The sequence below is a fragment of the Apiospora aurea genome (assembly GCF_038362705.1).
Source record: "Apiospora aurea strain CBS 24483 chromosome Unknown utg000004l_segment0_segment0, whole genome shotgun sequence".
NCBI classification, from domain to species: domain Eukaryota; kingdom Fungi; phylum Ascomycota; class Sordariomycetes; order Amphisphaeriales; family Apiosporaceae; genus Apiospora; species Apiospora aurea.
Window position 1 is genome coordinate 1,630,843 of NW_027117391.1, and position 27,727 is coordinate 1,658,569.

Consider the following 27,727-nt stretch of genomic DNA (forward strand, 5'->3'; position numbering starts at 1 on the left):
AACCCCGCCAACCCGAAGAAAGGCGACTCGAAGTAGAAATCAATTTACGCCCGTCGCGTCAAACCCAGCCTTTAACGCGTCTACCCAGAATTCCATCATCCCCCGCCAAATACCAAATACTCATACCACACCTGCCTCCATCCTCCTCTAGGCCCAACAAACACTCACACGTATATCCAAAACAGCCATGGATGGTAAGTGGCCTAGCCAAACCTACTGCAATATCGCATAGTAGCAGCCCAATCCCGTACTCACCGTGCCAACAGACTCATATGGCGGCGGCTACTCCCGCACATCCTACAACGCCGGTGGTGGCGACGACGCAGGAGGTTTCGTATACGGCGGCTCCCAAGGCGGCAGTCAGAGCGGTGCGGGAAAGGTATGCTGCCCCAAAACTGTCACCCAATTCGCTTCGCCAGAGCACACTGTCTAACACTTTCCCACCTCGTCTCGCAGGGCTACGGCGACGACACCCTACGCCCCGTCACCATCAAGCAAGTGATTGAAGCCGAGCAGGCCTACCCCGACGCCCCCTTCCGCATCGACGGCCTCGAGGTGACCCAGGTCACCTTCGTCGGCATGGTGCGCGCCATCTCGCCCCAGACAACCAACGTGACCTTCCGCCTCGACGACGGCACCGGCATCATCGAGGTCAAGCAGTGGCTCGACGCCGACAAGCAGGACGACACCTCGAAGCAGGCCTTCGCCCTCGACTCGTACGTCCGCGTCTGGGGCCGCCTCAAGAGCTTCAACAACAAGCGCCACGTCGGCGCCCACGTCATCAAGCCCGTCGCCGACTACAACGAGGTCCAGTACCACCTGCTCGAGGCCACCTACTGCCACCTCTTCTTCACCAAGAGCGCCCCCGGCGGCGGCGGCGGCGACGGTAGCGGTGCCAACGGCGGCGGCAACGACAGCATGTTCGTCGACGGCGGCAACGGGGCGGGCGGCGACGTGCCCATGAACGACGGCCTGCGCATGGTCTCGGCCAGGGCAAGGCAGGTGTACAACTGGCTGTCAAACTCCGAGGGCGGCAACGAAGGCGTCCACGCCAACATCATCTCGCAGGCGATGAAGATCAGCATCGGCGAGGTTCTCAAGTGCGGCGAGGAGCTTACGAGTGCTGGTGTCACCTACACAACAATCGATGATGACACGTTTGCTATCCTGGATTACTGATCTACTCACGGAGATGGATGGATTAAATGCAAGAAAAGGGGGCACGGGGGAAGAACAGCTGAACCACGGTACGGGAAGGAGGTCGTATGGTCACTTCACATATCGGCCATTTCGTCTCACAGCGTGGGATGGAGTCGACCCTAAAACGAAGGCACTGCATGCAAAACACACGGCGGCTAAGAGGAGGCCAAATGAAAGCAGATGGGCCGTTGAGACTCAAATAAGGAGCGGCATTGGCATAACAGCTGACTAGATATGAAATGATTGACTAATGATACCTCATATACGTGCAACCGCATTCAAAGCTCAGTCTTCCTTATCTACGTTAAATCGGTAAAGACTGGAAACTCCTACGCACGCAGCCGCTTCGGCAAGTGACAATCTGATATGACGCGAAGCCAGCTGCTATTCATCCGCCTACAATTTTGTCCAAATACCCAAGAAAGCCAAAATTTCAAAGGCCTGAGAACGGAAACATACCATCAGACATGAAAAGCTCATCATCGAGCAAATAATGAAACGAATGTGCGAAGAGAATTTGTAAAACTGCAACTGTTTAGCTGCGAAATGCGTTTGAAAGGGGGAATAAGATAGGGGGTTCGTGGCCTACCATAGCTGCCCCCATTTGACAAAATTGAAATCGTGAGTTCGTTAGCATTCTGACCACATAACTTCCGCCTGATTCTCGCGTGGGTTTCGAGCAGCATCGATACCACACATCATCGTCGACTGTCACTGTACCCGCTGCGGAGCCAGCCCGCCACCGCAGACAATCTGCTTGTTGATGTGGTGGTGGTGGTGGTGGTGATGGTGACCAGATGCCGCGGCGGCTGCCATGATGCCCGACTTGAGCTGCTGCTGCTGCTTGTTGGCGGTGCCGGCGGTCGATGTCGCTGTCGTTAGCGGGACGTGAGGAGTAATGGCAGCAGCTGAGGAGGATGAGGGCGGCGGCTGGGGCTCGCGGACCATGATGGACATGCGGACGGGCGGGGGCGGCGTGGTCTCGTCCGAGGGCGACCATGAGCCGTCCATGCCCATGTAGATGTCCTTCTTGACCTCGAAGCCGAACTTGGCGTAGTAGGCGTTGTTCTTGAGCGAGCTGGACTCGAGGTACATGGCCCGGTTCTCGGCGTCGGCCTACGATTCTCAGGGCGTTAGGAGAGGGGGAAGAGAAGAGAAGAGAGAAAGAGGCAATACAAGAAGAACGAAAAAGGGAGGAGGGGGTGCTGGTTTGCTCACCTTGACAGCCATATCCTCAATCAGCTTCGCCGCGTACCCGCGCCCGCGCCCGCTGGGCTTGGTGCCCAGGTAGACGAGGTAGTAGCAGTCGTCGTCGCGGTCGCCCATGATGTCGCGCTTGGTGTCGTGCAGCAGGGGCAGCAGCTCGCCGTAGTACCGGCGGCGGCCCTCGGGCGACAGCTGCCAGTAGAGGCGCCACATGCCGCTGCGCAGCGTCGTCCACCAGTCGTCCATGATCTGGCCGGGCGGCACCCTGTCATTGCGAAGGGGAAAACGTCGTCAGCAAAACGACATGTCCCCTCAGAGAACTCGATCCAGATATCGTAAAAGAAAAAGAAGGAGAAAAGGAGGATGTAGAAGAATGGAAATCAGATGGTATTGCTCAGCACACTCGCACAAGATTCGACTGCCCGCCGTGACGATAGGGCTGGGGAGGCACAGATGGGATAAATAGGGGGTGTGAGAATTGCGCATCAACTTGTTATGCCCCTACCATCTTTAGACCCGAAAGGTTCAAACTTGGATAAAGCAATACACCCCTCCCCGTGTAACGATAATAAAGGGAAGTAAAGGGAAATCAAAGCCAGGGACAAGAACAGAATTTACTCAACTCACCACAGAGCAACCCCATCATAATCCGCTCCAATGGTGGTCACCGCGCCGCTGTAGCAGTGCGCCGCGACAATGTAGTTCATAATGTCGACATGGAGACGCCACTTCAAGGTCTCGTCACCGTCGCTGTCGCCGCCGCCGCCTTCGGCGTCGACCAGGTACCGGGCCAGGTCGTCGGAGGCAAAAGCCTGCGCCAGCGAGAGCGCGGCCTCCTTGTACTCGGCGATGCCGATGGCGCGGACCTGGTCGCCCCACTTCTCGGGGACGAGAGACCGCTGGTGTTGGACCGGGACGGCGACAGGTGCAGGCTTAGGCTTGGCCGGCTGTCGGTTGAGCTCGATGACGGTGCTGTTGGCGGGGGTGTTGTTGGGAGTGATGGTGGCGGTGGTGGTCATGGTGGAATTGCTGGTATTGTTCTTGTTTAAGTGCGCCATGGTTTTGTTGTACTCTCTGGGTCACTTGTTGCTGGGGCTTGTGCCGGTGCTTCTGATTTAGTTCAAACTTGATTATTATCTGATCCTCATAGTGTTAGTCCGATAGATGTCATTTCTCGCCTACCATAGCCGACTCCTGTATACTAAACCATACTGGTGGGATCAAGGGAAGGGCGTATACTCGCAAATGCATCCTAGTTACCTCTCGACAAGAGACTTACTCGGTTTATTACTTGCTGAACTTGATATATTCTGTATACTATCACCCGTGTGGACTCGAGAGAGCTGGCTTCTCGAGACGGGCATGAATCGGGACGGGTGACGCAGGCAGTGAAGGCTGTTTCGTAAGTCAACAGACATCAATCTTGTGTTTGACGGGGTGAGCCTCTAGAAATAAGAAAGATCCGTGTGATAACAGAGGAGCGGTTAAACACTCAATGTATTATCAAGCGGGTATGAGGTCGAGCTGACGGGGGTGAAGCTGAAGGAATAGCCAATGATCCGGGTTTTCGTCAGTCACGTCTGATAATTATACGCGAAGTGTAGATCAGATATGAGCTTGTCGTATAAGGTGAGGTACGGAGATGATTTGCTTATACGGCACGAATGGCAACAGACAATGGCAGGGTTTGAGACGAAGAAGAGCGGAAGAGAGGTGATGAGAACAGCTCGGGTTATGCAAGTAGCAACAGGAAAAAGGCCCAAGAACGTCTTGGAGTTATATCTACAGTACACCCTGATATATTGGGGTTAGTACCGAAAGGTATACACGCAAGAGCAATCCCAAGTGTTGTCTTTTCCTGTATCACCTAACCGCCTTGAAAAGTCAGTGGTATATCGCAACCGGAGAGACTAGCAAACAAGCAGCTGTTGACTATTTCCAGTGGATGAAGAAGAGGGAAACCAAAGAAAGAGCCTCTAAAGTGGCGCCTGGGGGTTCTTTAACACCGGAGGAGAGACAAAGCACGAGGCCTGGAGAGAGTCAAACAAGGGTACTTTCACTCATTTGCTGGTCCGCGTGGGATGGCTGCAGGAAGCCTACATCACAGTTTCATTGCGTCGTGTACGGGCGAAGGGGGAGGATGCGGTATCGTGTAAGACGGCAGGCTGCGGTGCGGCATGTTGTACACTTGCACGCACGTACAGTGAGGCATGTACATCGGACACGGCGGCTCGGGGCTCCCCTTGTCTCATTGAACCCGCCAGCCACTGGATCATCCAGAAGACAACGGGGAGTAATTATGATGCGTTTTGCATACTGCCAAGCTTATCATTGGCTATGGGGACAGGGCGAGCGTCTGTCTCTGGACTGATGCAGTAGATGAGTATCGCTCCCGGGCTTGGCTGCTTGGCTCCTTGGAGGGGCTAAGCGATGGGTGCTCAGTTTGCGTGGCGGGAATGCATTCGGGTCTGCAGCTAGGCCTACTCGCAGCTAGTAGTGATGGCCGAAAGTGGGGTCGACAGAGCGTAGTCGATGTGGTGTATCAAGGTGAGGGTAGCCAATGGCCGGTATCAGGCTGTCGCCCAGCATGCAAACTGCATGGAGTCGGATCAGCTGATGCCCGCCTTGCTGTTTCCCGTTGCCCACACCACCAGACCAGGACTTTGGGGAAAGCTTCGGCTTCCGTCGCCCTGTTGCGCGGCCAGCTTGATTGCCAGGGGGTTCAACAGTGCACATCTCGTGCCGAGCTAATGGATACGCCTGTCATGCTGGCTTCCAGATGTACCGAAAGACCACCCCAGTCGGTCGGTCTGACGGGGCCAGGGCTGCCCGACATGGACGAAAAGTAACTTCTGCCAAGGGAGGAGATTGAGGATTAGATTTATGTATGCTGGACTCCTTGCTCGAGTTATATGAGAAATCGGATATCTTGGAGGAAAAGGAAAAGAAACCATGGCTGCTGTTCAACCAAGCTACACCCAAAAAGCAACTCCACGTACATCCCCCCCCGTTCTTGTTGGGGCCCCACCTTCTGTCATGTTGTGTTGGCCCCTTTTGAGCCAAGCCCCTTTCAGATCTCCTGCTGCGAATGACACACAGCATGATGCGAGGTAAGACGTGCTGTTCACATGCGTCGGATTTGTTGTTCGTTCTCGAACTTCTCCAGTCCAGAGTCGAGGCTCTCCCACCACTCGAAGAGCATCGACTCGCAGATCAGCTTGAACCACGGCGTGAACTTGAGCTCGGGGTCGGCAAATAGCGTCTTGAGCTCGGTAGGCGACACGTATTTGGTGTCCTTGACCTCGTTCCTGTTGGGGTTCAAGTCGACGTTGGCCTTGATGAACAGAATGTAGTCGACTGCGCGTTGTGAGCGAAAAGGGTTAGTCACACATTTAAGAACCATCCAACCATTATTTCAAATGAGGGCCAACATACTCTCGTGTTCACCCCACTTGCCATCGCTCGGGGCCTTGTAGTGAATTCTCGTCAAGAAGCGGAAGTTCTCGAGCGGGACCTGCTCCTTCTTGATGCCCAGCTCGTGGTCCAGCTTCCGCTGCGCCGCGTGCTTGACGCCCTCGATGGACTCGGGCAGCGTGGAGCCCGTCTCGCTGGGGATGTGGAGAGGGTGCGAGCAGCAGGTGTTTGTCCACATGTCGGGGAAGGTGATCTTCTCTGAGGCGCGCTGCTGGAGGAGCAGTCGGTTCTGGTCGTCGAACAGGAAGACGGAGAAGGCGCGGTGAAGCAGGCCCTTGTCGATGTTTGTCATCAAGTGGCCTGTCGCAGAACGACAAGAATGCCCTGTCAGCTCGGATTCTACTACGACTCTGCTTGGCTGCGGCGGCGGCTGCTGCTGTTGCTGCAGTTGCTGCAATTGAAGGGAAGTAGAATATTGCTATACATACAGAGCTTCTTGCTCGCTGTTCCAATCGGCAAGTCGTTCTCGTCGAGGACAATGCACACCTCGTCCATCAAGCGAATTTGCTCCTCATCGTGGCCATCGAGCGCAGCCGAAGTCGTGTCGATGTCGGGGAACAGGCGCAGAATGTTCTCCGCCGTTATGGGGGTGGCTTCCGTCGTGGTGGTGGTGGTGGTAGTAGACATTTTGACTTTTTTTTTTTTTCGCGGAGCAATAATGTAATTGATAAATGAAGAACAGAAACCAGTCGAGGGTAACGCAACTCGGAGGGTCGTCTGATGTCTGGTCGAGCTGTTCTCCGGGCAATTTATCAATGATAAATAACGGTGAATGGCAGCGACACACACTAACTATAACTACTACTAAGCCGACCCGCCCATCAATCGCAGCGCAGCAACGAGGGGCAATTCAATTTGGAGAGGACCCCCGCCAGGTAATTTCACCGGAGGCAAGCGGCAAGTAGCGAGGACGGGTCTATTCAGGTCCATCCATGTCGGTCTAGGTAAATTTAGGTATTTGTCTGCATCCCCCATTTCAACTACAACTCGACTCTCCCTCCACCTGGCCCTCCCTGCAGTACTTGTGGCTTACACGTACAGCACCGGTTACTGCCGCGAATTGCTGTTACTACTCAGTGCTGTCCTTAGGTGCTTGTGTCACCACCCAAGCTGAAGAGTGTTGCTGGACTGCTGCTCTCTGCTGCCCTGCTACCCTGGGCTTGGTACCGCCATTCGGGTCAAGCGGGGCGTTCACACCAAACTCGGGTTCCGATCCCCGATTCCCGTTCATCTGAATTCCCGTTGCTGTGTCCCGGATCCCCGAGTCTCGAGCATAATACACACGCTGAAACGGCATTTGCGTTCTGGTTCTCTGGCACATGGATTTCGAGAGACCTGACGGAGTGGATATGCATAACCAAGTAAGTACCTAATAGAACCGAATGCAACGATTTGCCCATGTTTAAATCGCTCCGCGCTCGCTCATCTGTCCACAAACGTACCTAAGCTTCTAGCAGAATTAAGACATACAGAAACGCCATGGATGCAGTGCCCCCCCGATACCACCACCTCAGGTAGCACTTCATCTGTCAAATAAAACAATGCTCCGACCCTACCTCTTACGACATCGTGGCTGACAAAGACCTTGCCCGCCCCTTCTAAGCACTGGCATTTCGATCCTCGGCCTCGCGAACAGATTGGTCCCAGTCGCTTCGCCAGATATACCAATATTCAACCGTAGCCACACTGTTAATATGACGTCAGAAACTGCCACAGGCACACACAAGTAGTTTGGAAGGAACATTAGGAAGCAATCACTTACATGATAAGTCCGATCGTGACTCCTATCCAGAGTCCCACCAAGCGCCAGTCTAGCCCGAATCCTAGACCAAACGAAATCGGCAGCGCCACCAAGTAGTATGACAGGAGGTTGGAGTAGCCCCCGAAATGTTGACGGCCGATACCTCGCAGCAGACCGTGGGCCATGGCGGCCATGCCGTCGAAGAGCTGCATGACCGCCACGAGCGGCATAATGGTCGCCACCAGCTCAATGACCTCTTGGTCCGAAGTGAACAGCAGAGGCAGTTTGTATCGAAGGCTTGACAGCAGCGTCACATTGAAGAGCGCAACCATGAGAGCGCCGAAGAAGGCCACCTTGGCCGAGGTTTTGGCGGCATCGACCAGTTTGGCGCCGATGAGGTTGGCGAGGCGAGTAGAAGCGGCGATAGACAAGGGGAAGGGGACCTGGAAGGTGGTCGACGTCAAAGTCATGAGGCAGCTCTGCGCAGCTAGGTACGACGTTCCAAACTGACTGCTGGCCAGCGTCAGGATCTCAAAGGCAAACCACTCCGCCAGAACCATGACCATACCAGGCAGAGCCAGCTTAATCATAGGTCCTACAACACACAACCGTGGTTAGCTCAACAAGCAGAGTGTATCCGTTAAGGGGGGGGCGCATAAACTTACTCCAGTTTGTCAAAGCTCGCTTGCTAAACCCGCCCCAGCACTGCATGCCATCCCCGAATCTAACGTACAAGAATAGGAGTACCGGCATCAAGTTCTGAGTGATCACCACAGCGATTGGGGCCCCTTTGAAACCCCACTCGAACTTCCACACGAATAACCATTGCATCAAGACATTGAGAGGTGCTGCGATGATCAACACGTAGGTGGTCACATGGAAGAGCCCCTGAGACTGGACAAATCGCTTTCCGCATTCGAGCGCACAAAATCCGGGTATGCCTGCAATCGTGATTCGGAGATACAAGCCAGCTAGTTCAGCAGAGCGTGGGTCGGGAATCATTAAGAGAAGGATATCCTCGGCGAAAAACCATACAACGGCAATGGGAAATGTGAGCGCCCACAGGAAGTAGATCATCCGTTGGAACTGGAGGCCGACGAGATGCTTGTGTCCGGATCCGTAGGCTTGACTGCAGAGCGTATCCAGGCTTGTCGTAAGACCCTGAAAAGGGGCATAGCACTGCAACGCCAGAGGTCAGCAGATAGACTTCACCAGGATTTTCCCTCCCAGAAATCACTCGTTCGCTCTCGGAAGCGTAAAGCATTCCACTCACGGTAATATTCGCCGTCATGGTGGCCACTATCCAATTTTGTCAGCGAATGCACATGGATGAGAGGACGGTGGGTATCATGCTTACGGCTCACCGCACCAAGCTCAATCTTTCCGATGTGTCCCACGCTAAAGATGCCCGATATGTTGATACTGTACTGCAAAACAAATGTGACAATCAAGGGAAGAGAATAGACTGTAATCGTCTTGACTTCCCTCTGCCACGTAGTGTGCATCTTGCCTGATGCCACGGCAGCCTCCCATTGCTCGTTAAAATGCGCATCACTAGGATCCAGTCCAGGGGTGGTACTTCCCGTCAAAAGCGGCGAGGTCTCGGACGGTCCTCCTCCTGAAGCACCCGACGCCTGCTGCTGCGTCTTCCGTGCTTGAGACGTGGTATCCCCAAATAGGCGCTGGTAGGTGCGCGTGAAAAGGCCCGCGTTCTCGCCTGGAGGATGAGCCGGCCCCAGAAGATGATTGTCCCTCAGAAGAGCTTCTTCTTCGTTTCGGGACTGCTTTTTCTCGATCCTGGTAAGCACCGACCCATCCACTGGTTCCGGCAGCATCACCGGCCGCCGATCGCCAAAGGTCATGCCGGCGGGCTGCCGGTATAGAGTCGGGTTGGCCCCGACATCTTCCGTGTCGCTAGAACCTGAGTACTCGGCTACTATGCCGGCTTCGCGGTCTTCGGCCAGATCCTGGGCCAGAATTCCGTGGGCAAGGGGAGACATGGCTCGAAAAGAAGGGGTCCAAGACGAAGCAACGATTTCAGCTGGATCATCCCGCCTGCCGTCTTCTCTCCCGCCGTTGGAGTTCGTCGGCCTCGGGCTTGTCATTTTGTCTCTCAGCTCGGATGAACTTTGCTCGCCGTAGCTGGGAGAAACGGCCGCCGGAGAACGCGATCCAGTGTAGAACCTTCCGAGGCCAAAATAGCTCGCAGCTGAAATATCGTGAAGAGGTGTTCAAAAGGATTCTTAGCGCTCCAGGACCTGCTAGATAGGACGAAATAAAGCCGAGATGAGCGAGGAAGAGAGTGTCGGCCTGGTTACATATTATACATGTCTTACATACCACATACCTATATATCTTATGTAGGACAACCTCCACCATTGACGATATACGGCTTAGTTCGGCGGCAGCTGCGTCGGGGGTCTCCCAGCAGGCCAACACGCCCCACCAGACGCATCCCCTTAAATGGTGGTTTTGTTGCTGGAGGCTGCAGACTGCAGCCATGAGGAACCGCCAGGAGCTCACCGCTCCTGGCTGGCTGCTTCACTTGTTCATGATGCATACTGCGTGGTGCCAGTTAGCGTGTGCAGGCAGGCTCCCTTCCGGCTCTCGGAGGGTGGTGAGACTGGGCTGGTGCTGGAGGGAAGTAGCCTGTCGGGCGGGCGGTTTGGTGCTAAGGTTCATGTGAGAGCTATTGGGCGCCACAACAGCGTCGGTGGGCCCCGCGTTTGACTGGATCGTTGCCGTCCCGTTCTCGAACCGCTCGCGGCCTTCCACATTTGTACAAAACCTCGAGATCCTGACATTCGAGCGCCCTTGGACAGCGCGTCGTGTCGTCTTATTTCCAATTTGACAGTCGTCTTGGCTCTATTGTTTCTCTTTGTTTTGCCTCGTCTTAGTCAAGGCCGCACTGCTAGTTTGAAAAGACGATGCAACGCGTTTCGTGGCAGAATGGCGATGCGGCGGGTGGCACGACGTCACGTCCCTCTCGTTGCTGTGGTGGTGCACTCTCACCCTCGAACCTAGGGGAACCTGTCGAGTACCCCCGAGATCTCATGTACGTCTATTCGTCGAGTTATTGATACCATCTTGTGGCTAGATATATGAAGAGAGAGGGGGGAGCTCACATTTTCTAGACCCAGTGACAGCCCCTTCTGGTCCTGGCCGTTCCTAGGCCCCTTGCTCCTGGAGAACGAAAGCAGCGATGCACGAGATCACTGCGCTAATGAGAGAAGTGCGTACATGCGCAACCCAGTGCCAGTGCCACTGACTCGGAAACCGACAGCTTGCTGACCCTCGCCCCAAAGCTTTCTTATCCTACCTCCGGCTCTCCATCTACATGGCCATTGTCTCGGTGGCCATAGTGGTGTCATTTCATCTGCGCTCGCAGCCTTCTGCTCTAGAGTTGCGCATAGCGAAACCGCTTGGTATCATCTTCTGGATCCTTGCCTTCGCGTGTCTATTGGTGGGCTTTGGTAACTATACGAGTCCGTACACTCATTCTTCGTACCTCGGATACATTGCAGGTTGCTGACGACCTTCTAGAAACAGTAAATAAATACGCAAATAGGGCCGCGATTGTGCAATCCGGATGGATCACCCAGACTGTGAGTTCTCAGTCACAAGACAGACGAGTCAAAAGGGGGACCACACTGCTAACAAACAACAGATCATGTCACTAGTAGCCTTGTCCATCATTGGTACCTGTGTGATTCTATTAATAATCGCCAAAGTTCAGGTGGACGAATAGTGGCTCTACTTGAATCAGTCACGGAATAGTCCAAAGTCGGAGGTCTCAGTTTGACGGAAATAAACGCTTGGATTCTCTCCCGACAATCCGGGTATATAAGGCCAATCCCCAAGCGCCTCAGACGCTCTCTCAGCCGGTTTGACCGGTCTCTCTGATAACCTCCCAAGTAATAACACTGCATTACCCAATATAATATGCCATACCACGCCTAATCTGTCTCGCAGAACAGATCCTCTGTCGAAAGGCTGACTACTTCTTTCTCGGCCGCCTTTCCCACACACTTCCCCACCTCCTTCTTGAACACGGAGGAATATTCGAGAGCATGGGCATCTATACCTTGGACATCCGTCCTCTGGCCGTCCCACGACAACAATGGTAAGCTTGCAAACGAGGATAGCACGCCGTCATGTGGCAAGCTTTGCAGCAGCGATACAGGGGGCGCCAAGGAGATTTCTACTCCACCTTTGTACTTCTCTATAGCCGCATCGATTTCAGCCTCGGATGCATCATCAGCCAGTGCCGGGTCTTTCGGCTCCACATCTGCATACTCTTCGGGCAAATGATGTAACTCCCTGTGGACGGTCGCCAGATTCTTCGCGGTTTTCTCTCCCGGATAAACTGTCCAGTATCCTCGCAGCCGAGACAATTTCAGGGCGTACTCTAGCCAAGAGGGGTGCTCCGTGCTGACCAGCTTTTCCGACAAGAGCGCCGGAGTGTGGTCCAGGCTGTCTCGGGCTTCGAGAGTCCTCGAGACGAAGTCGTGTAGTTCTATCCACCTTTCGCCAAGGAAAAGCATTGCACTGCTGGTGGGTGCCTGCCAGATGAATGATGTTGACTCACTGTTCGCACCTGACTTGTCAATGGAAGGAGAAACAAATTTGGCGTTGCCCCCAATCATCTTTAACGGCTGCTCTAAGCTGATGCCAAGTAAGCGCGCACCCCAATTCTGCACGATGGAAGCGGTCGAATATCTATACTCCATAAGGGTATATCGCAGATCTGGAGGCGTATCAGTATGAAGACTCTCAAACCGGAATGATGATCACTCACAATGGAAGAACTGGGGCGAGAGCTCGACCTGTGGAGAGAGTACCAGGATATGAGACGTGTGGGGGTCAGCTGGCCAGAATGACTCGAGGAAACGGAACGAGCTTTCTTCTTCCGTCATCCGCTGGTGTGGGATCCGATGCCTAAGCGACAGATACCGTGCGTTGTTCGGGTTGTAAACATGCGCTGGTGGCCACTTGAATGTCTCCAGGAACCGTTTCGTAGGGGGGTCAATATCGTGTGGCAGTTCGATGGTCAGATGAGGGATCGTGCCGGCGGCAAAATCAGTCCTGCTCAAGGACCTCAGCAGCCTGATAAGACTGCCGGATGCTCCTGGGATAGCATGAACCAGAATATCTATGTGGATTTTATCCCACACTAAGCGAGATTTAGCAACTGGTACGAATGGGAACAGCAGGGTCTCCTACTATGCAGCGAAGAGCTATCCAACTTAGTCAACCACATCAGATCCTTCGCAGAGTCGACCGGCAACTCGACCAGGGTATTGCCAGACGCCTTGGCTTGTGCTCTAGCACCTTGTCGAAAAAAGCGCTCCTCTTGCTCACTGGCATCAATGAAAATAGCTTGAGGGTGCATATATGTGTGTATGTGATCTGTGCAAGCCTTAATTAGAATCAATGCGCACTCATTCGCAAGCTTGCGACTTACAGAAAGCTCGAAAGACGCTGGATTCCATTCGGTCGTCAGTCGAGATTTGGGCATGTTCTGGACGGGCATCTTGCATAGGGGTCAGCGGTTTTGAGGCTCAACAGATAGCTATAGCACGTATTGGGTGCAGTACCATGCATTATGATGTGGCAGCTTTCATCAATGCCATTCAGCTCCAACAGGTCGTCTGTTGAAATCTCGTTTCGACTCATCAGTGCAAAGTGGACATAATTCCTCAATTCCGTCCCCATCTGGCAAGCCACCGGAAGCAGCGCCGCGGCACTCTTCAGGCTTGACGCGGCAAACAGCACATTTCTGTTTACCAGCAATGACCCACGAGTCGCACCGATAGCACGAAGTGTCGCTGCCAACTCGAGGAACTTCGGCGGAGCATTGTAGTTTCTTTGTGGTGGTTCGTGGGATGACACCGATTCCTCCTCTGAGGTCTGTTTCGGGCTCGCATTCGGCGGAGGGCGTCCGCGGACTGGATAGCCTGGAGGGGCAGCCTGGCCGTACGACGGACGGAGCGACTGCCTTGGGCCAATGTCGGTCGGGATATTATGTATAAATAGGTAGGTGAGGATGGCGGCTCCAAAGACGAGAAGTATGCGCTTCAAGAATCGCCTCGGCGGCACACGGGCAGGAGCCCAAGTTTGTTGGCGCAAGTTGCCATTTCGAGGCGCATGCTTGTGATCGTCGTCCTTCTTCCCACGTTCGTCGTCGCTGAGGAAGAGACCGCGCATATTCCCCCACAAAGACATTGCTCGCAGAGAGCCTTTTGGGGGAGGCAGACGTGAGGTCTTATTGTCTTGGGAAACACTGAATTATTGACATCGGACTGATGGGCAAATCATAGCTGTTTGGGTACAATGGCGGCGTGTCAGCGACGGTTGGAGGCGGCTCGAGTCGTAGGTATTGCGCCAGTAGGAGCTTTCTCGATTTATGTCGATGTTCGTACACTTGGGTGCATGTAGGAGTATGGGAACCGTTAGGTTGGACTCGTCAATTGGGGGTGTGCTGAGTATAAAGAAGGTATGAAGTTGCAGGTTACATGAAAGGTGATTGCTACGTAAGTAGGGACTTGGCGGTTCGTCTGCCCGACCCTGGCCAGATTACATTGAGCTGTGATACCTTAAAATGGGCTCGACTCCCTGTCAGTGCTAGCTAGGTGTGCGTGCGTGCGTGCTTGCGCTATGGAGATCCTCAAAACCACATGTAGCCCCTGTAACCGGAGTTTTGATGTATCAGTACGGATACAAGCCCAGATATTCTTAGCAGTAGAATACATCAACATTGCGCGCTGGAGTAAGGCAACCGTTCAATTAGGTAGGTAATGTTGATGTTTGAATTACCTCAACCAACTTTATAGCCCAATTGAACAGCCATGATCAGTTGAACATGGCTGACTGCAGATGATTGCTTAGGCCAGCTTGGATTGGAAACACGCGTTGGACGGTAGCTGCCATTGAACAATGTACATGCTCTATGCAGGTAGAGCCTCAAGTGCTGGACTGATACGTCTGTCTCCAGTGCAGTTAGTTGTTTCCCGTGAGGCCCCAGGACCCTGCAGATGGAGTGAACCACTCACACTGGACCTGGGCGCCCAAAGACCCCACTCTCGTCACCAACCGTTAGAACCGATCACCGTACAGGGCTGATGATAATAAACTGTTAGAAAGAGATCAAAAATTTGAGACCGGATCGACCTGAAGGGATCTTGGTCAATTTTTTGGGCAGGTCTGTCAACCTTCTACAAAAAGCATCCAGACAGCTGCTTGGTTTGACCGCAGCAGACATACCCCATCAGACCCTCATAAGCGATACCAAGGGCCACTACTTACTCCGTTAGAGCATCATGGGAAAGTCAAGGCGAAACAGGGGCAAGGGGGGCCAGCGGTCTGACCCGATCGCTAAACCCGTCAAGCCGCCGACAGACCCAGAATTGGCCGCCCTGAGGGAGAGCAGCATCCTGCCAGTCGTCAAGAGCCTGCAAAGCGCTGAGCCCGCCAAGCGGACTGAAGCTGCCGGCGCCATTGCCAACATCATCCAGGACACCAAGTGTCGGAAGTTGCTCTTGCGAGAACAAGTCGTCCACATTGTCCTCACCGAGACCTTGACCGATGCAAGCTTGGAAAGCCGTGCCGCCGGCTGGGAAATCCTCAAGCTTCTCACCCAAAAGGAAGAGGCGGATTTCTGTGTCCACCTATTCCGCGTGGATGTACTGACAGCTATCGAGCATGCAGCCCAAAAGGTACGCTCAGAGGCTTATGAACTCAGCTGTTTATAGTGCAGATACTAACACACAACTCTAGATAACTGAGACCTTGACCGGTCCTAACATTGCCAACTTCAACAAGGCTTCTAAGGCCGAGCAGACCCTGATGTGGAACATTGCCGAGGCTCTTTGTATTATCCTGATTGGTCTCGCAGAAGCCCAGGATGACATCCTGGTGGCAATATCAGGAAACAATGCTGCAGTGAAGTTCTTGTTCACGCTCATGTCGTGTGATGCCGCAACCAACGACGTCGTGAACGGCGCTTTGTCCTGCATGATGACGCTCTCGGAGGATAATCGCCAATTTGTCGAGCGAATTCTTGGGGATGATCAGACCAAGTGCTTCAAGCAACTGCTCGTGTACAAGTCTGGCAGAAGCTTGCGTGCTGTTTTGGCCTGTGGAATCTTGCACAACATCTTCTCGACAATGCAATGGGACGACGCAAACCCTGGCAGAGAAAAGTCAACCGATGCTACTCTGATACCTGCTCTCAGCGACGCGCTTGAATCCCCGCAAGGAAACCAGGCAAATGGTACCGGTGGAAACGATACTGTTGAAATTCTGCAACTGGCTCTGGAAATAATTGCATCGATCGGCACCAGCATACAAGAGTCCCTTGAGAAAGGAGAGAGAGCAGAAATCGATGATGCTCTGGGTGTGGATGCAAAGGACGGCGATATGGACATGGACGCTGACGACGGCGATGACGATGATGATAACGATGAAGACGGCGAGGGCGAAGAGGATGAGATGGATGATGACGAGATCGAAGCGGATATGGGCCTGGTCACAGGCGCAGACGACGGTCTCGACGAGGTTTCAGGCATTGATGACCTACCAACACTGAAGCTACTCATGCACAAGGCGATACCCCAAATCATCAAGACAGCACACTCAACCCAAAGCACGGAAGAGACAACCTCACTTATCCGTACACATGCACTCACCGCACTAAACAACATAGCCTGGACGGTGTCATGCCTCGACTTCAGCGAAGATTCAAACGCTGCTATTCAGAAAGCTTGGTCGCCTATTGCCCAGATAATCTGGAAGGAAACTGTAGCACATGTTCTGGCAAGCGACACATCCGACGTTGGGCTTGCAACCATCGTTACCAGTCTCGCATGGGCCATTGCGCGTGCACTGCGCCAGGAAACGCCGTTGCTAGGCGGCGAACACCAAAAGTTCATCTCCCTGTATCATGCGTCCAAGAACTTGCCAGTCGAGGACGAGGAAGACCCGTTCCAAAGCCTCGGAGTCAAGTGTTTGGGCGTCCTGGGCCAATTGGCGCTTGACCCGGCGCCCATCGAGCTAAACCGCGAGATTGGTGTTTTCCTCCTTACTGTTGTTGCTGGTCTGCCCGAGTCAACACCGCCTGCCGATGGTGTGGAGGCGCTCAATCAGCTATTTGATATTTACGCTGATGAGTCATATGCCTGCGACAAGGAAGTGTTTTGGCAGATTGGCTTCCTGAAACATTTCGAAGAGGCTATCCCCAAAATCAAAGCCGCTTCGAAGAAGGTTGACAAGAGAGCCCAGACTGAGCTTCGGACGCGCGCCGAAGAGACAACCATGAATCTGTCCAGATTTGTTCAGTACAAGCAGAAGAACAAACCTTAGGATCTACCTGGCTGGTTGTAATTGCTTTGGTCGAGATAGACATACTCGAGGTTGTAAGCCAGGAGTGTCTAGATGGAATATGGGTTCAGGGGTCGTCGGGGATACCCGCTTCTTGTCACCGGGAATTTCGGGGTCACATACATGCAACGGACGTAGCCGGTCGGAGCACGAACTGGAAGCATGTCGCTAGATGTATGTAGGCTTGCAGCATGCCCAAAGTTAGGATGATATGTAGGCAGAACAGACTAAAAGGATACCTACGAGGCGTCATGCTCAGCTGAAGCTCCACAAGATATCGGTCCCTTCTATTGGGGACAGGGACACCCCCAAACGGATTAAGCTAAGCTGGCGCCGCACTAGGAGAAGATATAGGAGACCTGCGTGACTCACTTTCCAGTGATTTGACAATATGTAACTGGTAAAGGTTTACAAGTAGTTGCCACGCATCGAGTGTTCGACTCAGAGCCTTGCCCAAAAAGCAACGTGCTCTATCGCATCGCACATACTATCATTTCAAAAACAACATGGGACGAACACTGATTAGTTCCGGCTCAGCCTTCGAGGCCCAAATCGGATACTCGCGTGCCGTGGTCACGGGGGAGTGGGTAATCGTTTCGGGTTGCACTGGGTACGGATTCTCAAATCCATAGTGTCCATAAAGCTTGACTGCAATCCTTACTCACGTCCTCCGGTCCATTAGTTACGATTACAAGTCCGGGGCGATCTCCCCGGATCCTGCAGAACAGGCAGAGCAATGCCTGAAGAACATCGCGTCCGCGCTTGCCGAGGCCGGCACCACCATGGACGAGGTCGTCCGGGTTCGGTACATATTCCCGGACCGCGCCGACTTTCCCAAGTGCTGGGACGTCCTGCTGAGGTACCTCGGCAGCGCTCGGCCGGCGGCCACCATGATCGTCGCGGGGCTCATGGAGGAGGCCATGAAGGTGGAGATTGAGGTCACGGCGAGGAGGGGTTCGGCTGGCGGCGAGACCACTACTGCCGGTACTGGGGATGCTCCGCCGCAGTAGCATTTTTGTTCGGCATGGCTCACGCTCTTTGGAATGGAAATGCATGCCGGACTGATACAAGGAGCTAGAATGCTCGAGAATAATCACTTGTACCATTCACCCTTGAGGGCTTGAGCAATTACTCGGGGGTCAAATGTGTTCTAGTCTGAAACTCACTCGTCCTGCGTGGTGGCAATGGTAATTGGGAACCGAGTTGCTACAAAGCTCCCAGCGCGAAACGGTGTCATGTTTGTCTGATTCCAGAAGGGAGACAGATATACCGTAATAGGGACACCGCGAGGAGTCGAATAGACCGTCCGCCTGGTATTTTGTTGTAAACACCACTGCTGCAGTCTGGCCCTTGATACTTGATGGCATTCTATAAGTGGGAAGACATTACCACGTATTATTCTCTATTTCATTATTGATAGCAGCCGGAATTCTGGATGCAAGCTGACTGATGTCCGAACGTAGACCCATCCCTGGGCTAGGTAGGGTTGAGAGAAGCGTCGGCGCAAGGTCACAGATGAGCTGATTATAGTAACTAGCAGAGTAGTGGGAATCAGGGTGCAGTGCGGTGTACCTAGAGCCTCGGTGGCCATTGTGGGGGCCGTGCATGATAATGATACATACCTATTGACATGCAAGCCTTGACGCGCTTCAGAAGAGCGTATTTCGCGATCACAATGACCTCTTTTAAAGTTTTGCTGGTGGGGGGACAAGGTGAGTTCATGTTCATTCATGAGCAGGTGAGCCGCATGGCATCGTACCTTGCGAGGGTTCAAGTTACAAGGCTGAAGCTGAATGGTCTGTGCGCGCCGTAGGGACCTAATTGGTGCCTGTCAAAGGTGGGGTGACCGTGGCCTTTGAGCACTCCAGGCACTGAGAGTCTTCCAGAGAGTCAGTCCAGTCCGTCCGAGCCCACCAACCAAAGCAACCTGAACATTCGTGACTGCCTGCCCTTGCCTTTTCCCACCCATCCACCCACTCCCGCCAGACACTCGGCGATTGCCAACTCTCATCGACAAGCCGCCGCTGCTTTCTCTTCTTCGAGCTGCAAGCACCACCTCAGCTTTGAAATTGTCGCCTTGACAGTGACAACCTTCATTAACAAACAACTCGTATCGCCTATCTCTTTCTTGGCCTTTTTTTTTTTGGCTTCGCCGCGGCCTTCTTCATCATTTGACAGAACATTGAAGCCCTACTTCTTTCTGGCTTGGCCTTGTTGCGACCTCGACTTACCACGGCTCGGCTGGGTACCGCTTATTATTTCAGGTAGCAGAAGGGCTGCCTGCCTGCCAGGTCATTCAAGTTCATCGTTCACGTAAGTCCGACAAAGGTAAGGTCCCCACGTCAATACACTTTCATCCTCTCCAGGCATCGCGACACCCCTCCATTCTGCTACAGGCACCAACTCTGCCCACTCCTCATTCTCCTTCCTACAGTCCCTCTGCTTTTTATTCCCCTCTGACCCTGCGCTCCTGTGAACCTTCTTGGGCCAGTCTCTGTCTCTTGCTTCCGTGCTTCTGTTGCACCCGCGACAACAACTGATTGCTTAGTGTGCAGCTGACTTCGCCCTTCCTGAAACAATCGCCAACCTCAACAGCCGTAACACCATCTGCTGCTGATCTCCTCGGCTGAGCTTGAACCGCCTACGCACAGCACAGCTTCTGACAGCTTAGGCCGGTCAACCGTCACCATCATGTCGCGCCCAGCTACCGTCATGATGCCCCCGGCACCCAACCGGGAGGACATCGGCGCGACCTGGGAGTACCTCCAGGCTGGCATCTCCAAAATCATGATCAACCTACAAGATGGTATGGACATGGGAACCGTAAGTTACCCTCTTCCGCCTCCGAGACTCTTTCGGACTATGCTGACTGACGTCATTTAGTACATGGGCATCTACACGTGAGTCCAAGTTAACATCACGGCCTGGCTCTTTGGAATGGTACTGACGAGGCAACAGTGCTGTGCACAACTTCTGCACGTCGCAAAAAGCTGTCGGCCTGTCGCAAACTGGTTCGGGAGCTGCTCATCGAGGAGGTACGATCTCCCTCCCACCCATAATCAATATCATGTCTCTAACAATAGCAAAGCACATCTTCTGGGTGAGGACCTGTACAAGAAACTGATCGATTACCTGAACGGCCATCTGGCCGACCTTCTAGAGCAGTCCAAGGCCCACGCGGAAGAGGCCTTGCTCACCTTCTATATCCGAGAATGGGATCGATACACGACCGCTGCAAAGTACATTCACCACTTGTTCCGATACCTCAACCGCCATTGGGTTAAGCGAGAGATGGACGAAGGCAAAAAGGGCACGCATGACGTATACACGCTTCATCTTGTGCAGTGGCGCACTCAGCTCTTTGAGAAGGTGTCTGAGAAGGTTATGTCAGCTGTGCTGATGCTGGTAGAGAAGCAAAGAAATGGCGAGACGATCGAGCACGGTCAGATCAAGCAAGTCGTCGATTCTTTTGTGTCTTTAGGCCTTGATGAGCACGATAGCTCGAAGTCGACCCTCGATGTGTACCGATACCACTTCGAGCGCCCCTTCCTGGAGGCCACCTCCGAATTCTACGCTGCCGAGTCCACCCAGTTTGTTGCTGAGAACAGTGTGGTTGAGTACATGAAGAAGGCTGAGTCCCGACTTAATGAGGAGGAAGAGCGTGTCCGCATGTACCTGCACCAGGACATCGCAACCCCTCTCAAAAAGGCTTGCAACAAGGCCCTTATCGCAGATCATTCAACTCTCCTCCGCGACGAATTCCAGATCCTCCTCGATAACAACCGGGAGGATGACATGAAGCGGATGTACAACCTTCTCAATAGAATACCAGACGGACTAGATCCACTGAGGCAGAAATTCGAGACTCATGTCCGCAACGCTGGTCTAGCAGCCGTCAGCAAGGTGGCGTCCGATGCCGAGAAGCTGGAGCCCAAGGTCTACGTCGATGCACTGCTGGGTGTGCACACACAATACCAGGGCTTGGTAAAGCGTGCCTTTAATGACGAGCCCGAGTTCACCAGATCTCTTGATAACGCATGTCGCGAGTTTGTCAACCGCAACGAGATTTGCAAGGCGGGTTCCAATAGGTCACCCGAACTTCTCGCCAAGTATACCGATGTGTTGCTGCGCAAGAGTGGCAGTGGTGTCGAGGAGTCCGACCTGGACGCAGTCTTGACACAGATCATGACCGTGTTCAAGTACATCGAAGACAAGGACGTTTTCCAGAAGTTTTACTCCAGGATGTTGGCCAGACGTCTTGTCCACAGCACCTCTACCTCTGACGACGCTGAGACCAGCATGATCAGCAAGCTGAAGGAGGCATGTGGTTTCGAGTACACCAACAAGCTGCAGCGCATGTTCCAGGACATCCAAATCTCCAAGGACCTGAATCAGGGCTTCAAAGACCACTCGAAGCAGTTGAGTGAGAAGCAGCCTCTTGACTCAACGTACTCCATCCTTGGAACCAGCTTCTGGCCCTTGGCTCCGCCCAACACGACCTTCAACCCGCCTGCAGAGGTCCAAGACGACCTTAACAGATTCACCCGATTCTACAAGAACAAGCACGATGGACGCAAACTGACATGGTTGTGGCAGCTTTGCAAGGGTGAGGTCAAGACTGGCTACTGTAAGAGCCAGAAGACGCCCTATACATTACAGGTCAGCGTCTACCAAATGGCCATTCTACTCCTGTTCAACGATAAGGATGTGCACAGCTACGAGGATATTGCATCCATAACACAATTGGCGCCAGAAGCTCTCGATGGTGCTCTTGGTATCCTTGTGAAGGCCAAAGTCCTCCTTCAGAAGCCCGACTCGGCGAAGCCGGGCGCTGGCCAGACCTACCATCTAAACTACGACTTCAAGAACAAGAAGATCCGCATCAACCTCAACATTGGCACCAAGTCGGAAGCCAAGCAAGAAGAAGTTGAGACCAACAAGACGATCGAGGAGGACCGCAAGCTGGTCTTACAAGTGAGTGAAATACCTATAATCCTGATAAAGTGAAAATACTAACCCATGTTGTCTAGTCCGCCATTGTCCGGATCATGAAGGCACGAAAGAAGATGAAGTACAATGTGCTGGTGGGTGAGACAATCTCGCAAATCAAGGGACGTTTTGTCCCCAAGGTTGGTGATATCAAGAAGTGCATCGAGATCCTACTCGACAAGGAGTACCTCGAACGTCTCGATGACGATGAGCTTGGATATCTCGCATAAAGGCCATTCTTATGATAGACAAACAAACCACACGCTCTGGGCTGACTCTGACGTTGGCCCGCACGGATTGTACGAATATTCATCAACATGCCTCTCGCATGATGCACCCAGGAGCCCTTACGGCGGAACCCGAGGCATAGGTTCTTGGTATCAGCAGCGGTTAGGTGGATTCACCAAACGTATTCAGCGCTCTAGCTGGTCTTGCGTGCGACAGAAGGCTATACACCGAGATGGTGCAAACAGGCAGAGCTTACAGGTAGAATTTATCTCGACTGGAAAGACCTGACCAGAACGGCGACGCTCCGGCGAAGTATGAATCAGCGAGGCACAAGCGGGAGACAGAGGCAAGAGCAGTATCTAACTAAGCAGATACAAGCTGCTGACGCCCAAGGTGTCGCCTGTACTTCTCCTAGATGCTAGGCAGAGCATAATGAATAGCAGACGCAATGAAACCAATTCTTGGTCAATACATCTTGACATGACAGTAAATGATTTCCCACCCAATCCATTTTAGTCCCTAGACTCAGCTTGTCGGTGTTTGATGTACCTCTAACTCATAAGTCGTAACAACATCAACATGCACTGTACACAGCAGTCTTCTGTGCAGATGGGCAGCCCTCCTTTCACTTGCATTAGCCCTGGTGCTAAAATTTCATGCTTGGGTTTTGGATACACGAGATACCCCTATTCGAAGGCTGAGAAGCAAGATAGGCTAACTAGGGATGGCTCGTGATATTTTCAAGATTCGGCATCAACACGTCCAATTTGGGTATGTATGCAGTATATTTAAGTTTATAGTGTAGAATAACAGATGCTACGTGATCCTTTACCCAGCCGTTTTCACCCAACGCTCCCCGGCCCTGTTATGTTGATGTTTGCCCACTGGAAAACTCCGAATACGCCAAACCTGTGCAAGTAACGCCGGTGGTATAGTATGTGTGACCTAAGACCCATTTCCCGCCCGTTCTCCCTTTTTGGCCCGATCTGAAGGAGGCAGTTTCTCTCTCTCTCTGTCTCTGTCGTCTGACCACCGGCTGATAGGCGGGCCAAAACACGTCAATGAGAGCAGTTGCTGTACAGTTCGATTGCCCCCACCGAATTACAATTAGACGACCATCTCTGGTGTCCGTCTGGATTTAATGTCTTCTCAGTCCGTTTCTGCCCATTAGTCGATTCCTTTTAGCCGATCCACGAGCCGGAATAGCATGATGACGAAAGTGAAGATCCAGGCGACCACGGCACAAACTAACAGTCCTAGATACGAACTATAGTTATTCCAGGAGATATCACTTTGGTGCAGCCCTCTGGTTTGCAGGGCGAGCGCCGTGGAGACGGCTTTGAGTATGATGAAGAGTACGTCGATGAGCGTAAGAGACGCCTTTTCGACGGCGGACCTAAGGCCCAGCGGCAGTCCCGTGAACTCGTCGTACATCATGTAGAGGATGTAGGGAATGGCCAGGGAGTCGATCACGATAGAAGCGACAGCCTGGCTCCGGAGCGGGTTCAGCTCGTCTCTCCTGAGGAGCTCCGTCGCCAAGCCCAGAGAGCCGAGCGACATGCTGAGCGCGATGAGGCGTACGATGGGCGGCAGCAGGGGGCTGAGCAGAATCATCCTCTTGAGGCGGAAGGCCAGGGTCTTGCGCCGCTGCGAGGCGGGCGGGGGCATCTTGGTGACGAGCGGGTTGTTCAGGCCCGGGTACTGGGCCTCGAGCTGGTCCGGGGTGATGAAGTGCGTGGGCCGGTCGGCGCAGCCGTTATAGCGTCGCGTCGAGTCGATGAAGTCGCGCCACTTCTCGTAGGGGTCGACGTTGGGCGGGCGGTAGCCAGAGCCCATGATGAAGGGCTCGCTGGAGCGGAGGTGGTCCCATTTGCGTCCCGGACGGTCGGCGCGTTTCCGCATGAAGACGGGCCGTCGGAACTTGCGCAGGTCCTCGGGGTCGACCCATTGCTCGTAGCCGTCGCGTGAGACGCGGCGGACTTGTCCTGGGCGCGACGGGCCCCCGGTCGTTGGGCCTTCGGTGTTGCGCCGCGGTGGTGGGCGGATGGGGCTAGGGACTCGAACGCCGGGGGTGGTCCTCGCGTGTCTACCCACGGGGGAACGGATCGGGCCGGTGGGGGGACCATAATGTCGTCGTCGTCGGCGGCGGCGAGGGGGCGACGACTGCTGCTGCCGCTGCTACGGCGACAGCGTGTTGAGGTGGAACAATATTAGGTAGTCAATGTTGTGGCAGCGAAATAGGAGAGGCGGGTGTTGTGGGTACTTTGGTAGCAGTCGTCTGTCGTCATCGAAGACAAAATATCCAACTCCTCATGCTTTCTTCCCCTTGTCGTTATGGGTGGTTAATAGTCGAGGTGGCGCGGCGAGGCAATCCCATCGTTATTCCCAAGAATCGTTTGTTTTTGTTCAATTGAGCATCATTGGCAGTTGGGGCCTCAGGGGGTTCGTCGATTGACCAGAACGAGCGACAGGCGGGTGACGGTTAAGATTAGCAGTACTGGTGGCGGCTGGGCAGAGAAAAAAGAAAAAAACGACCGAACGTAATAGAACGAGAGACGAGAGAGACTGCAGATAAGTTGGCGGCGGGTTTGGGATTGGATTTTTTTTTTTCGAACCTGGATTCAGCCAGCAGAGCAGAAGGACCTAGTAAGTAAGTTAAGTTGAGTGAGGGAGTAAAAGTACGGAGCAAGTGAGCGGGTTGGTAGCCAGTGTGTGAACCATGGGTCTAATGAGAGAGGTCGGCGCGCCGCAGCTGTGCTGAAGCGGCGCTTGACAGCCCACAGAATAAGCATGCAGCGTTGGACGGGTAATGAAAGATACAGTCAAGGCGATCCGGCCAAGGATTTTGTTTGTGCAGCGGCAGCTGGTCCAGTGACGGACGAGCTTTGCTTCGCTAGGCTTCGGAGCCAGGGTGTCAGCTCGAACGACTTTCAGTGGGGACGGGCCCCGACGTCACCACCGTGGGTAGCTTGGGGCTGGGCTGCCTTGGGCTAGCTTGGGGGCTTGGGGGCAGTATTGGGGGAGGGTCAGTCTGGGCCTGCCTGGGGCTGGGTGGAAATGCAAATCTCAGATGGCTCACGATGGGACATGTTCGGATGTGCCCCTCCCTGCCGGTGCCAGTCTGCCAGTGAGTGAGTGAGTGAGTCAGGAAGTTGCAGGGTGACGGACAGGCCTGTCTTCTTAGTCCTGTCCTTGATGCTGCTCTAGAAGTAATAATAAAATACACACGCAGGCATCACAAGTGGGAACTCGCCCAACAAGCTTCTTCCCACTAAAAACGTGCGCCTGCTACTGGCCGGATGCTGGCTGCTGTCGTAGTGCGTTTCGAGCTGGTTACTTACGTCAATCCACCACGCTTGCTTGCATTGACGTGGGTTTCCCATAAATTTGGTAAGCCGCCATCCAAGCCGCTTCTGCGGCTCTCAACAGAAGATTCTCTATCTTCTGCCACCTGAGTCATATACACAAGTAGATATACTTCGACCCGAACCAGGAAACAGAAAACCATGAGGCTCTACCTCCTTCCGATATCGACCCGCCGCACCCTGCTGTACTGCGAGCGCTTCAATGTCCAGTCCGTCAAGCAAAAGACCATAGTCGACAACGTCACCACGCGCGCCGCCACCCTTTGGGCAAATTGGGAAAAGAAAGAGTCTGGATGGCAGCGCAAGATCGTCGACTACGGCAACCACGCCCTGCGACGCATCCCCTACGAGGAATGGGGGCTGAAGAGCGTCCCGCCGCTGTCTGCCCGCCGCCGCGATGAAGAGCTCAAGGGCCAAGACAGGGTCGAGCTCGTGTTCCCCGACACCGTCATACCCGCCCACAAGGCCGCCGCCGTCCTCAAGGCACTGGGCACCGAGCGGGAAACGTTACACAAGAAGAATTTGATCTGGTGTCTGGTCGGCATGCCCATTACTATACCCTTTGCACTTGTGCCAGGTCAGTATCTCTTGCCGTTGGTGCGCTGGGACGTACACAAGTGGCCGTGATGATGACTAATACCTGCGCTCTGCGTGGACAGTGATACCAAATCTTCCCTTCTTCTACCTCGTCTACCGCGCGTGGTCACACTGGCGTGCGCTGGCCGGCGGAAAACATCTTGAGTTCTTATTATCGAACAATCTATTGGCGTTGACCCCTTCACCAATATTGAACAAGATATACCCCGCTATTCTGCCACGTTCAAGTGAAGATGCGGAAAAGTCGGCCCGACAGTCAACCAGCGAGAGGCCCGGCCCGGAAAAGGAGGTCATGCTGTTGTCACAGACCAACGAGCAGGAGCTCGCCAAGGGAATGAATGTCCCCGAGCTGGAGGTCGAAGTTGAGCGCGCCATGTGGCAGGTCCAGCACGCCATCCAAAAAGAAGAGGAGGAAAAAGTAGCGAGGCAACAGCAACAGCCCACCTCGGAGACGAAACCCAAGGACGAGTGAGTGATGAGGCGCAAAAGGCCGCCAATCAGCACAAGCACGTACCCAAACATGGCAATGTTTGGGTCTCTCAGGGATGGCTCCATCCCCGTTACCACAGCCTGGGGCTCATTACGGCGAGGACCCATATTCATCACGCATCCGAACACGCACGAAATGTACAATCACGACCTGTAAATGATTCAACTGGCATCATAGATTTCCCCGGTATTCACGCACGTATTACGATTTACAATAGATGTGCAAACCCCATTTATAGACGGGTTTCATGTTTCAGAGAGGGTTTATAACGATGGGCTCGCATTGCATCCTGGCCTCCTCGTGTTGACTACTCAAAGGAAAATGAAGTAACGGGGAATAATCTGACATTTCTACGAATTGGGTGGTTATGTGAGAGCGGAACCGGCGTCAATAGGGGTAGAAATTCTCATTCGGGGCAATATATGGTCCACGGTCGTGAGCACTCCCTTCCGTCGATGGTGGATGATCTGAAGAGTCGACAACAATGGGTTATAATTGACAACCCTTCAGCACATGTGCCATGTCTTTTCCTGGTCTCCCTTGTCCACTCACTCACGTAGACGTTTTCATGAACGGCGATCGTCACCATGAGACAGCTTCCGACTTTCCTACGCCGACTTCTGTCCTGAGTTAGGGGTGAGAACTTCGTACCTAAAGGTTTCTCTTTGCAAGGCAAACATCGACGGGAGGCAGAGTCCTTGGGGAAAACCCCAACCGAAAGTTGAAACCAATTCAACGACGCTATATCCCCTTTTGGAAGAGTCGGAAACAGAGAAAGGGTCCTGCCTAACAACTGATAAGTTCGCAGAAAGCCGTTGAGCACAATGCCTGCCTTCCCTCTTGTAGCTGACGGGGCTACTGTTGGATTGTATTGCCTTCTATGGCGTAGACCATGTCGAGAAGAAGAAAATCATGGCAAGAGCTGATATAGCAGCCCATTATTCCCTGGCCCGTTGCCATCCGTTCCCGTGCCCGTCCTTGCAGTCTCTCATTGACTTGGCGATGCCCATGACGGCAGGTGGAAGCACTGCATCGCATGTCCGATGATATCCGTCACCT

The 27,727-nt window shown here is 53.6% G+C and overlaps 11 protein-coding genes across 11 annotated transcripts; 6 read left to right on the top strand and 5 right to left on the bottom strand.

Annotated features, from left to right (window-relative positions):
- Positions 1-187: 187 nt before the first annotated feature.
- On the top strand, positions 188-1,179 carry PG986_005296 (replication factor A2; the record flags this gene model as incomplete). Its single annotated transcript, XM_066841518.1, has 3 exons — positions 188-194; positions 267-379; positions 457-1,179. 3 exons carry the CDS (start codon positions 188-190, stop codon positions 1,177-1,179), a joined length of 843 nt encoding a protein of 280 aa, XP_066701380.1.
- Positions 1,180-1,911: 732 nt separating this feature from the next.
- Positions 1,912-3,425, bottom strand: PG986_005297 (acetyltransferase; the record flags this gene model as incomplete). Its single annotated transcript, XM_066841519.1, has 3 exons — positions 1,912-2,316; positions 2,419-2,671; positions 3,034-3,425. The coding sequence occupies 3 exons, from the start codon at positions 3,423-3,425 to the stop codon at positions 1,912-1,914; spliced, it is 1,050 nt and encodes a 349-aa protein (XP_066701381.1).
- Positions 3,426-5,530: 2,105 nt separating this feature from the next.
- On the bottom strand, positions 5,531-6,507 carry PG986_005298 (NUDIX hydrolase domain-like protein; the record flags this gene model as incomplete). The annotated part of the gene is made up of 3 exons (XM_066841520.1): positions 5,531-5,763; positions 5,842-6,180; positions 6,309-6,507. 3 exons carry the CDS (start codon positions 6,505-6,507, stop codon positions 5,531-5,533), a joined length of 771 nt encoding a protein of 256 aa, XP_066701382.1.
- Positions 6,508-7,478: 971 nt separating this feature from the next.
- On the bottom strand, positions 7,479-9,726 carry PG986_005299 (uncharacterized protein; the record flags this gene model as incomplete). The annotated part of the gene is made up of 5 exons (XM_066841521.1): positions 7,479-7,566; positions 7,643-8,216; positions 8,287-8,800; positions 8,895-8,920; positions 8,979-9,726. The coding sequence occupies 5 exons, from the start codon at positions 9,724-9,726 to the stop codon at positions 7,479-7,481; spliced, it is 1,950 nt and encodes a 649-aa protein (XP_066701383.1).
- Positions 9,727-10,756: 1,030 nt separating this feature from the next.
- Positions 10,757-11,153, top strand: PG986_005300 (uncharacterized protein; the record flags this gene model as incomplete). The annotated part of the gene is made up of 2 exons (XM_066841522.1): positions 10,757-10,853; positions 10,927-11,153. Coding segments are annotated over 2 exons (324 nt in total), but the record flags the coding sequence as incomplete, so codon positions are not given.
- Positions 11,154-11,577: 424 nt separating this feature from the next.
- PG986_005301 (uncharacterized protein) lies at positions 11,578-13,846 on the bottom strand (the record flags this gene model as incomplete). Its single annotated transcript, XM_066841523.1, has 5 exons — positions 11,578-12,368; positions 12,420-12,794; positions 12,845-13,030; positions 13,086-13,154; positions 13,219-13,846. 5 exons carry the CDS (start codon positions 13,844-13,846, stop codon positions 11,578-11,580), a joined length of 2,049 nt encoding a protein of 682 aa, XP_066701385.1.
- A 1,094-nt stretch (positions 13,847-14,940) lies between these two features.
- Positions 14,941-16,981, top strand: PG986_005302 (uncharacterized protein; the record flags this gene model as incomplete). Its single annotated transcript, XM_066841524.1, has 2 exons — positions 14,941-15,336; positions 15,398-16,981. The coding sequence occupies 2 exons, from the start codon at positions 14,941-14,943 to the stop codon at positions 16,979-16,981; spliced, it is 1,980 nt and encodes a 659-aa protein (XP_066701386.1).
- Positions 16,982-17,505: 524 nt separating this feature from the next.
- Positions 17,506-18,009, top strand: PG986_005303 (uncharacterized protein; the record flags this gene model as incomplete). The annotated part of the gene is made up of 2 exons (XM_066841525.1): positions 17,506-17,609; positions 17,682-18,009. 2 exons carry the CDS (start codon positions 17,506-17,508, stop codon positions 18,007-18,009), a joined length of 432 nt encoding a protein of 143 aa, XP_066701387.1.
- A 1,681-nt stretch (positions 18,010-19,690) lies between these two features.
- PG986_005304 (Cullin 1) lies at positions 19,691-22,218 on the top strand (the record flags this gene model as incomplete). Its single annotated transcript, XM_066841526.1, has 5 exons — positions 19,691-19,822; positions 19,883-19,899; positions 19,958-20,034; positions 20,088-21,973; positions 22,030-22,218. 5 exons carry the CDS (start codon positions 19,691-19,693, stop codon positions 22,216-22,218), a joined length of 2,301 nt encoding a protein of 766 aa, XP_066701388.1.
- A 1,165-nt stretch (positions 22,219-23,383) lies between these two features.
- PG986_005305 (uncharacterized protein) lies at positions 23,384-24,342 on the bottom strand (the record flags this gene model as incomplete). Its single annotated transcript, XM_066841527.1, has 2 exons — positions 23,384-24,266; positions 24,311-24,342. 2 exons carry the CDS (start codon positions 24,340-24,342, stop codon positions 23,384-23,386), a joined length of 915 nt encoding a protein of 304 aa, XP_066701389.1.
- Positions 24,343-25,722: 1,380 nt separating this feature from the next.
- On the top strand, positions 25,723-26,650 carry PG986_005306 (uncharacterized protein; the record flags this gene model as incomplete). Its single annotated transcript, XM_066841528.1, has 2 exons — positions 25,723-26,158; positions 26,241-26,650. 2 exons carry the CDS (start codon positions 25,723-25,725, stop codon positions 26,648-26,650), a joined length of 846 nt encoding a protein of 281 aa, XP_066701390.1.
- Between the last annotated feature and the right edge of the window lie 1,077 nt (positions 26,651-27,727).